At 40.5% G+C, this 12,200-nt stretch overlaps 1 protein-coding gene across 1 annotated transcript in view; it reads left to right on the top strand.

Annotated features, from left to right (window-relative positions):
• KIF26B (kinesin family member 26B) overlaps window positions 1-11,744 on the top strand; it is a 287,900-nt gene extending 276,156 nt beyond the window's left edge. Inside the window, exons 13-15 of the mRNA XM_071575037.1 lie at window positions 7,496-7,698; window positions 8,718-8,868; window positions 10,422-11,744. Of these exons, the coding sequence (XP_071431138.1) occupies window positions 7,496-7,698; window positions 8,718-8,868; window positions 10,422-10,570 (503 nt within the window). The 3' untranslated portion in view covers window positions 10,571-11,744. The remainder of the gene's footprint in view (window positions 1-7,495; window positions 7,699-8,717; window positions 8,869-10,421) is intronic.
• Window positions 11,745-12,200: the final 456 nt, after the last annotated feature.

Genomic DNA, 12,200 nt, shown 5'->3' on the forward strand with positions numbered 1-12,200 from the left:
AGTTGGGTCAGCCAGGGCCAGTTAAGCCTTTTCCTGAATGTTAAGTATCACTGAACATCAGAACACAAAAATCTCTTGAAAGTCAGGCCAAGTAGAAAAAAGACTGGGGGAAAATAAGGTTTCCAAATTCTGACTTCCTAAAATTTAAACCTGTGCCCTGGATTGCAGTTGCATATCTCAGCATTTGCAGGACCCTGCTTTTGTCAGTCCAGGATAGGATTTGCATGTGTGTGTGTGTGTGTGTGCACATGCTTTCATCTTCTTTACATGGGAAACCTGTCTGACTATAGATAATTAAAGATTCCTGCTGCAGCATTTGATGGCATTTATAGTAAAGTCTGATGACTTCTTGAGGCTCTTTCTCAGTACTCTTTCAACACCAGAGCAGAGCAAATTGCTACGTGATTTTAAACACTTTAATAAAAAGACAGACTGTTAAGACATGACAATAATTATCTAAAATTGGAGTAGTTTTTCTCTTACTAGTGTGCTTTGGGTTTCACTGGTGGGATGGTTTTAATGATGGAGATTTAGAGGTTCCTGTAAAGCCCTGACAATTCTATACTTGAACATATTCACTCTCTGGAAACACTTAGCCATGTCTGTGAAAGCAGCAGAAAAAGCCAGAGGCTGAATCCACAGACTGTAAATTATGAAAGTCCGTCTCCAACCAATATTGCAAAGCATCACATTTTGAAACATAGCCAAAATGATAATGATGAAACAAAACACCAACAAAGAGAGTCTGAGCTTTTCTTGTTGAATCCAAGTGAAAAGGAATTTGGTTCATGTTTAGACTGCCTAAGGCACAGTGTGGGGAGCTGAAAACTGCCCTTTGTATCAGAAAGCTGCAGGACATCACCAGCGTTTCTGCTTTAACTTGCTTACAAGTGATGGTAGCTAATTGATATCCTGCATTATACCTTTACTGTGACAAAGGATGTTTAGAATTATAGGGGAAAATGCCGTTTGCATGCAAGTGACCACTTTATGCATGTGACTTTCTGGCTGGACAGCCCAAAGGGAGGGGAAGTGCAGGCTTCAGCTCTGATTTTTTTTTCGTTCATTAAAACAACAGCATTGATTTTCCCAGGTCAAATCCAGGCCATTTCATGCAGCAAACCTGTGTTGAAAGGGATCAGAGTAATCATTTTTTACACGCTTGACTACTGCATGCCAACACTGAGCTTTCAGCCACATGAACATAGGAATGATTTAATAGAGGAAGTGGCAGCAGGCTATTGTGCGCAGTGAAGGCTCCATGTAACATGCATGACTGAGTCGCACACCATTAGGCTGGGTGTAAATAGAAGCTGTTCCTGACACTGCCACAGAATTAGCTCACTGGAATCTCTCCACCACTGTCCTTTTGGGAGCTAATGCTCTGGCTTTAGAGGCCCTTCTCCCTCCAGCCTCCACCTTTGCTGCCCAAGCAACTGGCATAGCTATTTAGCACTGTACCGTAGTAATAATAAGCAGCTTCTTAAATAATGCCACAATGCTGACAAATACCTGTTAAACCAAAATCCATCCTGAAATGATGTAAATGTTTAGAAGAGACGCTGTCTGGGTTTTGCCAGGAATTGTGGGTGATGTGCATCTCCTCTGGAGCATCTCCCAGATTACTTGTCAACCTGCCACACAGCAGGAGGGCTTCTTCCCAAACTGATTTTAGCAGTGCTCATTCACCAGTTCTAAACTGCTCTGTAAAGCTCCTTTTAAAACAAGACAGTAATTCAGAATGCAAGGTTAAGACTAATGCCAGTATAGGAACAGCGTATCTACTATAGTTATGGATAGAATATTATAAACAAGGGTTACGTTATTCCTATATACTGGAAACAAGGATTTCTTGACTCAAGTGTCCTTGTACTTCTTATCAATTCACAACAGTGGGATTCCATAAAAGTCCATACAGAATATGATCTGAATTATTGTACAGTGAGGTGGGCATACAAAATCTTTTTCTGAATGAGTGATCCTGCCATTGTTCCCTATTCCAAGTGTTTGAGTGCAATATGGTCCTTCCTATAAAATCTGTGTAATATGAATTGTCAGAATGAGTGAATGCTGTTTAGATTTTCTGAAAATACATGCCTGGATTCTTTGGTCTTTGGAGTACTGACCTCAAGATGGGTATTCTGAATACTTCTGGTGAAGTCCCCACACCCCCCAGAGGGGTCTTCCACTTGAAAACATTGGCAATGTCTACAGTAATCAGGAGGGGAACTGTGCAAACTGTATGAAAATCAGAAGAATGAATGTGCTATCTATGTGCTTTGGACTGGGCAAAGTGCACTAGAAGATAAACCAGGAGAAAGGAGGTCAAAGGAATGGGGGGGGGAGGGTTGGTTCAGTCATGGACAATTGCCCATGAGGGCAGATCCCATTAGGAAATGAGAATGAGAGGCAAAATAATCATGTTTTCAACTCAAACAAAGCAGGGAGTCCTGCTGTCAGACAGCGAGGAGCAGCAGGAAGAAAAGGACAGATAACCTTTGCTAGTGAACAAGCAGTTTGATGCTACAATTGACATTGATGCCATTGCTATTGGAGGCACAATATTTCTTGTAAGTGAAGCCACAGCAGGAACAGTGGAAGTTTGAGGGTACTGCTCTAGTTAGCCGGGACTGGTTTTTGTAATTGCCTTTGACTATCTGGTGAAAAAACCCAAAATACTGAAGACCAGGTTCTGTAAAGAAAGGCAATTTTACATCCCATAACATGCTGTGGGGAATAACTTTGGCTCCGCATCCTGCCTTTGAGCACACACTATAAACTTCTGAAATGATGTTATATCAAGTTACAGTTTAATTTTCTGTTTGAAACACCTTGAAATTTCTAGGACAGCAGTTGTTTTGAATCCTGTTCAGATGTATCCTGCTTTGAAGAGATATGCATCCCACTGTTTTTCATTAAGATTTTGCATTTGCAGTTTTTGCCTTTGCCTTTTTTACAGAAAAGATGCTCAGTCTGGAATGTGTGCTTGGAAGGCAGTCTAAGGGGAATACTCCAAAATATACAGTACTTAAGCAAAACCAGACTTTTTAGAGCTTCTGCCCTGGTCAACACATAATTTTTTGAGCACACATCCTTTTGCATGTTGGCAATTTTGCTGAGGTCAGTGTGTCTTCTTGTCTTTAAACTTACCCTTACATACCTAGGTCTATATTTCTCATACCTTAAGGCTTCTCTGGGCTTATCTTTTCTAAAGGATGTACCTTAAGTGCCACTCTTCAGTCAGATCTGCTTTCACACTGCACACCTTCACTGCTCTGCTGCTCTCTGTATCTTAAATTTAACCTGACTAAACCTTAACCAAGGTAGAGTAACAGATAGCAAAAGCAAATCTTGTATCCTGTGCATTTTGAAGGCAATTTCATAGCCCGATTCACTTCAGCTAGGTTCAAGAGGGGTCATTCTGAGTGTGGATAAATTCAAACTAAGTGAAAAACATATCCTTCAAGGCATTTAGCAAATAGCATGTTGCTTTACATGCTGCATGGTCATAAATGAACATGTGTTATTCTGCCCTGGGGTCATCTTACTGGATTTGTTTCAGTTTGATTTTTGGTATAAATGTCTTTTTTGAGTGGAGGAATGAATCCTACTTACATGGCAGGAGGGTTAGCCAGTTTGTTGAGAGGCAGAGCTGGGGCAGAGGTGGGAGGTACATGTTGAGAGCTGCTCCTGTTGAACTCCCTGCCTCCCCACTTTCTTCATAAGTCAAGCATAGGGAAGTAGAGAAGCAGTGCACTGTAATTCCTATAAAGCATTTTATTTATTATACAGTCAAAATTGATAAGATCCTGACTCCATTAAGGGCTCCCCATAAATTTGAGACTTCAAATGAGTAATTTCTGTATGAATGGAAAACTGTATTAACAATTTAATTGTTTTGTCTGTGTGTTGTTATGGATGAGCAAGCTGCCAGCTTCTTTGTGACACTCATCCTGAAGCTCTGCTTTAGCTGTATCTCCTTACTGATCCTAATTAAGGTAACATCAGAAAAAAAACAGAGGCTAAATGGAGAGGTCAGTGGGAGGAGTGTCTTGTCAAAAGACACCATTTTTATCTGTACCTGGGCTAATAAACAGCCTATTAATCAGTGCATGTTTAGAATAAACTAGATCTGATTTTGCTTACTGGAAAGATGAAGAATATCTTTCATTTAATGTCTTCTCAAACCACTCTAAAGCTCAGATAAGTCACCCTGAGTCAGCATTCAAGGCTCAGATAAAAAGACATCTGTCTTTCTCTTTCCTCTCTGCATCTCACACAGTTGTACCAACTGGGAGATCTGTGCAGGAGGCCCATGTCCCAAAGGAGCCCCTGGGCAGACAGGGGTGCGTTGAGTGGCCTGGGGCAGCTCTGCCCCACTGCACCAACAGCCAGCAGCTCTTTTGTCGTCATAACCCACAGGCAAGCCAGGCGAGAGTTCTGGCTAGGAAAACATAATTAGTTAATGTCTCCTGCCACTACTGTAGCCTCCACTCCCTCTCTACCAAGGGGTAAGCAAGTACTGTTAAATGAAGCTTCAGGCTGGAGCTCTCCTTCAAGGCTGCAGGCTTCTGTTTCTCATTGAACTAAATGGATATGGAGGGGAACTAAATGCAAAAACCTTTACCAGCATTGTTATACCCCGGTGGCATCTGTTTTGCTTTGCTCCAGATAGGAGCCTGATGCTGTTCTTGTGGCAAGGTAAGAGAGAGAGTTCTCAGAGAGTCTCAGACCTGGGCTGTCTCTGGTCAGAGATGCAGTTTTTCCAGTGGGGTGATTTAAAAGTGCCTCATTATACAAGGAGGTGGTGTTAACAGCCACAGTGAGGAAGAGGAAGAAAATCAAACATCACAGAAAAAGACACTACCTTAGTCATAATTCAGCCATGCATGGAGAGCTGGGCAGAAGGAATTTCCAGTCTGCTCAGCTGCTTCCTGGAAATGCTAGAGCTAGCCTGTAGGCATGGCAGTGAAGGAGATTTGACTATCATTGTGGGACAGAAAATAGAAAAATTAACAGCACTCGATGCATTAAACAAGGGGTCAGATCTGATGCTGGTAGATATTGCTAGGTCTAAAAGTTAACAAAACAGCAGACAGATTGCTTTTACACTCAGACAAAATTTGAGAGTGCTCCTGTGGTGCTCAAAAGCCTGAAAAGTATTTTAAAACTTATTTAATGGCTGAATCCTTTTGATCTTGAGTGACACTAGGACTATACTCAGTGCCCTTCCCATGTAAGCAAGCAGAGGGTTTGTTTCCCAGGAGGGGCTGTGCCTGTTGCAGAATCTATTCCTGCAGGTAACGGAATTTATTAGTCTCACCTCCCTTCAAGTATGCAGGTGCTCCCACCATTTGGTCACCTTTCAGTAGCATTGCTGACAAGAGTCACCTTTAGCATTGCAGTGTGCTGGGGTTTCCCAAACTGTGTCTCTCTCATTGTTGTCAGTTTTTAGCTACTGTAAGGTGGCCAGGTCTTGCTTTTCCTTTTATCAAGACCTGACTCTTCTCTTGATCAGGCAGTTTAATCTAGAGATTAACTGAAATGTATCCAAGATAAGTGAATGCTGGCATTGTCTTCCAGTGACTGGTACTACAGATCTAAAATAACTCCTACTTGCTGGTATTTGTAAGGCTTCATTTGTTCTGACATGAGCTTTTTTGCTGGGATACAGTTTGAGTAGTAAATACAACTATGACAGGTGTCACAGGGTGGACAGTCCAGATCTCAGGCTATCTTGTGTGAAGGCTCCCTGTCCACTCAGAGCTCTATGTCCATCAGCTTTGTGCCCTCCTTTTATTGCATCGAGTTATCTCAGATCCATTCAAATGAAAGCTCTGCAGGTTAGGCTTTTCAGATAGACAGTAAGATAGACCATTCTCATCCGTTTTAGAGCTAGCATTTACAGGTTAATTACTGTTCTTCAACTGCTGGTTTCTAGAACAGACAGCTACACTCAGGAATCATGGGGTAAGATGTGATAGTAAAGTCAGCAAGAAACAGACTACCATGAATGAAACTAGGCAATGCTTTGTTACTTGGAAATTCAAAAACTAAGCAATCAATAGACATTTTGGGGTTTGTGTTTGGTTTTCGGGTTTTTTTGGCTTTCATCGAAGCACCAAGTTGACAGACTGGTTGAAACTATTTACATTTAAGTCTCAATAAATGTAATGTGGGAGATTCCTATAAATGATTTTATCTTATTTTTAAAATGAATTCTTCATGATCATTCTGCATCTCTTCCTTGCTGCACCACTGTTTTTCTTACAGCCAAGAAAATCAGTTAATAGTTTCATTCAAACTTGCTGATTCCAGCTTTTGTTTTTGACTTTCTCATTACTTCTATTCCTTTTGTCTCCTAGGGGAGATCTTGTAGGAGTTGTCAGCTACAAAACTTTCTGTTTTGTTTTTGTTTTGTTTGTTTGTTTCTTTTTAAACCCAGCCATTGCTCTGATTGTCCTAAAGCAAGTAAGGAAATGTAACCAATGTTTTTCTTGTTTTTTATTGTGTGTGTTTGTTCTTTCTCCCAACAAGCCGCATGCTCACCTTTCTTACCACTGCCATTGGGCCAGTGATGTATGTTTTCTTCCTTGCTTTGCCTTAGGCCCTGACTTGGCAACTCACATGGCAGATGCTTTCTCTACAGCAAGGCTTTATCAACCATGATACATTTTCAGTGCTCCCATCCACTGGGCTGGTGTTATAAAGCAGGGTGGATGTGCACAAGCACTGGTATTGAAGCAGCCACAGGGACTAACTTGTCTGCCAGACTCTTCTTGCTGTCTGACCCACTATCAGTGCTGCAGAAAGTGTATAAATGGGAAATGTTATAGAAGAATATTCTACCAACCAGAGACAAGGCTAATGCAAGCCTGGTGGCAACCACTAAGATTGGATGTACTTACTGCAGGCATTTTGTCCTCTCTACTGGTTTTTCTGCTTTAGTCAGCCTAGTGCTGTTCTGCAAAGGATTAGGTGGTTGTATACTGACATTCAGCTCCAGGATAGTAAAAGAACTTGGATCTCAAAGTGCTTTTTGTGTTACAATTAAAAAAAACCTAAACCCACATCCCACCTGGAGATGGTCTATGCAGAGGCTGGCTAATGTTTGTCCTTCACCTGCAAGAGCCAGTACCAGCAAAGAGATAGGAAAACAAAGCTGAACCATTTCCAGCCCGTTGCTTTGGTCATTCATTGGCATACCTGTACACAAGAAGATTAAGCAAAGGGAAGCAGACACAGGCTCTGTAAACTTTAGGGTTCATATGCCCTCCGAGTATCAAGTCCTGGAGTCAGGCACCAAAGAACACAGGAGGATCTGACTTTTAGGGGGTGCAACACATCACAGCTACAGCTCCCATGGCTTCTCTGGGCTTTCCCTCCATTATCTTCTGTGCATAAGGCCATATATATATAATTTGTAGATTTCTCTGCAGATGGAGCAAAAAGAAGAGGAAATAACTGTGCTAACTTGCACTTTCTGCATTGGCAGGTTCACAGAGACGAAGGCTTATTCCAGCTTTATCACTTGATACCACTTCCCCAGCAAGGAAGCCTGCCAACAGCCCCGGGGTCCGCTGGGTGGATGGGCCACTGCGGAGTGGGCAGAGGGGCCTGGGGGAGCCCTTTGAGATCAAAGTCTATGAGATAGACGATGTGGAGAGGCTCCAGCGACGACGAGGTGGGGACAGCAAGGTGAGTGCAGTCTGTGTAATCTCCTGGAGGATGTAAATTGTAAAGGTTAGCTCTTGACACATTAGGTTGGGAGATGTATCTAAAGTTGAGTACTTAGAGTAACTGTGGATATAGGCTTTATTATTATTTTAAGGCATTTTTTACTCCTAGCCCCTGTCACTTGTTTTGGCAGTTTGTGATGTTGTTCTATGATATGATTTTGTTAAGAGAAACTCTCTGGGGTGGCTTTTCCACTGCACTTCACCCACGCAGCACATTTGTTTACAGAGAAAAAATGAAATAGTGTTGAGATCTTCACACAAGCTTGAAGGAGGATAGTTCCATTATTGGAACTGCTTCCACACTGGCAAGGGTAGCTCAGCCCTCACTGTGGAATCACTTGCTGCACATCTTGATGGCTCCCACCTCTCAGAAGTCACATGAGGCCAGTCTGGTTGTCTGCAGACAACACTGCACCCCATAGTATCACTGTGCCCCGTATCTTTACAGAAAATATATCTTCTATATTAATGATTGTGGATTACTACAGCTTTTCATAACTTACTGCCTTTGTTTAAGGATGTTTTAAATTTGATATTGCTATCAGTTCCCTATTTAAAATATGACTACTGTGTTTCTTATGCAGCCAAGCACAGGGGTGTATTTAGTCTTTTAATACAGCAAGCAAGGGATTTCCTTCTCCCAAGAGCTTAGGTACCTTAGCCAAAATCTGGTGGCAAAAACCAGAAATTTTTTGCTGCAGTTAATCTAATTTCAAGATGCTGCCTGTTATTAATTATTATGGTTTATTATTAACTACCATTGCAAAGTCTCCAAAGCTCACTGGTGGAAAACATCAAAACCAAACAAAAGCAATAAAATTAAAACAGATGGTGGATGATTTCATGCAGTGATTCATACGCTTCCAGAATAAATGGCTCATTGTCGGTATTATTGATTGGAAGATCATTTCACTGAATGGATCTGAGTATTTCTTCTCTTCATCAATTTCTTCTCTGCTTCTTTTTCCTGGTTGGCAGGAGGTGATATGTTTCAATGCCAAGCTGAAAATCCTGGAGCATCGCCAGCAGAGAATCGCTGAGGTCAAGGCCAAGTACGAGTGGTTAATGAGAGAACTGGAGGTGACCAAACAGTACCTGATGCTGGATCCTAATAAATGGCTCAGTGAATGTAAGGACATCTTTTTGTTGCCTGGAATCATAGGTTTCCTTTGGTTTATTTAATGGAGGTGGGTGGAGGGGAGCAGAAATGTGTGGTAAGAGTAGATGTGAGCTACTATGTTTTAGTGAACTAAAATGAACCAACATATGGCCTAAGGGCAAGTTTTAGATTGCCTGTATTTCTCGAACTAGTTCCTATAATTCTTATTAAATGTTTACAGTAAAACTGAACAATCCTTTTTGCCTGAGAGCTGAATGTTGAAATGGTACAGCATTCTAGTGGTGGATATTGCCCTTGGTAGATTAGCGTTCACGTGTTTCAGTTCATAGCTCCTGAAAATGAGATATTTTTTTGGCCTCAGATCACTCAAACATATAAGCAATATTATAAATCTGCTCTTCTACCACAAAATAACACTGCAGAGCAAACTTGTCCCTTGGCACCACTGGGTTTACATGAAAAATGAATTTGGCCCATTTTTTATATGTGTAAAGTTTAGAGAGCTTAAAAATCATTCACATTCAAATGAAGGAGGACCTCAGCACCTCAAAAGAAAAAAAAACTTAAAGAGTACTGCAGTAGTTATGCAACAGTTTTTAGTATTAATAAGGAGACAAATTCGTATCAAAGAGTTCTAGATTAAAAACACAATATGCAACTCATTTAGGATAGTGGTAGGTAGCAAAAGGAAACTGACTGGCATGTTCTCTTACAGCATCCTAACTGTTCCTTTGACAGCTGCCTTAAGTTGACACTAGATTGGTACATCCTGCAAAACAGCTACAGTATAGGTTTCAGGAACACTGTTAAGAAAAAGTGAAAAAGACAGTTTTAAAGACAGCAGAGAATTTGCTATACAGTGCTGTCCACTTAGCCTATAATGACTTTGCTTCTAATTCCAGTGTGGTAAATGCAGAAAGCCTCAAGGATTGCACAGACCTCAGGGACCAGAAAAGATGGGAAGTGCTGGCTCAAACAGTATATCTCACACTTGGTTTCCATGGAAGCTGCTGCCTGCTGGTCTCTGGCAGCATATGGGCACCTGTGTTGGAATTATTGATGTGTATGCCTTCCCTTGCCATGCTTGAGTGATGTAGTGAGAATCACATGGATCACAGGGAAAGGTGTGAGGACAAGGAGGCAAGAGATTGGTTTCTAATTCCAAATCCTGAATTCAACAAAGGAATTGTTCTCCCAGTACAGAACAGCTATTTAAAGCTCTTTCTGGCCAGGAGAATGTGTAAGAAAGTCAGTACCTGCTTAGCATTCAACATTTGCTTGGTGATGGAGCGTGGCAAAAGACATCTGCAGTTCTGGTGAGGATGGCAGAGTATATCGCTCAAGAAAGCATTATATGCAACTTCAAAGTATTTTTCACAGTGTGAAAGCAACTGTGTCATTTTAATAGCCATTAAAAACAAAAAGTAATTGTCAATGACAGTGGCCCAGCTAGAGGTAACATTGTATACAGTACTGATGGGTCTAAAAAGTTAAATCAACCCATCAACAATCACTGTTTGGTTTTTTTTAATTTTCCTGTCTGTGTATTTTCTTTCTCACAGTTGATCTGGAGCAGGTATTTGAGCTGGATTCTCTAGAATACCTGGAAGCCCTGGAATGTGTGACTGAGCGTTTAGAAAACCGTGTCAACTTCTGCAAGGCCCATCTCATGATGATCACCTGTTTTGACATCACCTCTAGACGCCGATAAAGTATGAACCTCAAGAGGATTTCAATGTGCATCTCTGCCATCCTCCTTTTCCCTTCCAAATAGCATCCCAAAGACAAAAGAATGAGGATGAAGGTTGGAGTTAAGTCTCAACTGTGTGTATGAGAGACTTGCTACACTATATAGAGGTCTAGTATTAGAAAAAAAACAGGACAAGCATGAAAAATGGAGATATAAGGTTGTTGATTCTCTTAGCCTAAAAGAGCACTTTGAGAAGCCTTTAAGGACATGTCTGTAAATAAGAACTGCTGGCAGAAGACACTTCTTTCCCTGCATTAGCCGAGGAAGGAGGAATGGTGGTTGTAGGACTTTCATTGAGAGGTTCATTAAAAAAAAAACCCTATCCAGAAAAACTGTTTAAGTGCCTTGCAAATCTTTATTATCCAAACATTTATGTTCATACTTTATTGTGTACAGATGGTGCTAGTCAAGAAAAGAAAAAGAAAAAAAAAACAAATACACTTTTGAAATGTATTTACAGCTTGTTTTTCCCTTGGTGTTTTCTCCTATTTCAGACTTGCTGTTTCTAAGTAACTTGTGTTTGTAGAGATATTTCCTAATCAGTACAACATATGAATAAATGTTAACTGTCTTTTCTTGTTACCAGAGTAAGGCCACTCAAAGAGAAATTCAGCTTACTCAGATGACACAAAAATATTTCTAGCAGAGAGTAAAATTTGCTTCTGTACTGTTATATGCTAGAAAACACAGAAATTTTCCCAGCCTGTAGGTTTTGCAATGTATAAGACAGGAGAAGTGACATTAATGTGAAGTAAATATCTTTTCAGTTTGATCCAACTTCCCTAACTTGTTTTCTTTTTCATATTTTTTTTGCTTTATACTGGCTGAAGTTATGAATGAGGAGGTACTTTTATCCTAACCCCTTTTTTCTGGTGCTAATAACTTGCTGACAAATTACCCTTTAGGCTAAGAGTTCTTGTGGTTGTCAGTCCAAAAATGAGTGATTTTTTTGTCTTTCTTTCTTGAGACTATGATAAAATTTACCTTCATCTCTTTGTGTCATACATTGCTGCAAAATGTGTTGGCAACTTTCAATCCCTGGCCCAGTGTGTCCATAGTCACAGACATACCTGAGAAACACAGGCTCTGCTTACCTTAATACATCTGGAAATAAATGAGTAGATATAGCACTTCAGGTTGTTGGCTATGGCATCTTCTTCCAGTACTTGAAATCGTGGCAAAATTCACATTGACATCAAAAGGACAGGAGTTTGTGCCTCAACGCACATCCAAATAACTAGTTCTAGAACAACAAAGTTATACTAGTTTGCCTCTTTATCTACAAAAGAGTATGTGGGAAGGAAAATCCTTTGTCTTTCATAAACAAATATTCAAAACCTGCATTTGATTTACATATGAGCATGAAGAATTATTTTGTTGAATTACATTTCTTTTTCTTCTATATTGAAATAAGCACATTCACATAAATTCCTCTCTCACATACACTTGTCCTACCCTGCTGTTGCTTATGTGGAAATAAGAACCTTAGTTAATATATACTCAAAATGCATTAATTGCTGTACTTAAGTGAAACTTTTCTTTTACCTGCAGCATCATATCAGTACTATCTTAGTGTAATCCAAGCAGCAAG

Source organism: Pithys albifrons, chromosome 2, assembly GCF_047495875.1.
Source record: "Pithys albifrons albifrons isolate INPA30051 chromosome 2, PitAlb_v1, whole genome shotgun sequence".
Lineage (NCBI taxonomy): Eukaryota > Metazoa > Chordata > Aves > Passeriformes > Thamnophilidae > Pithys > Pithys albifrons.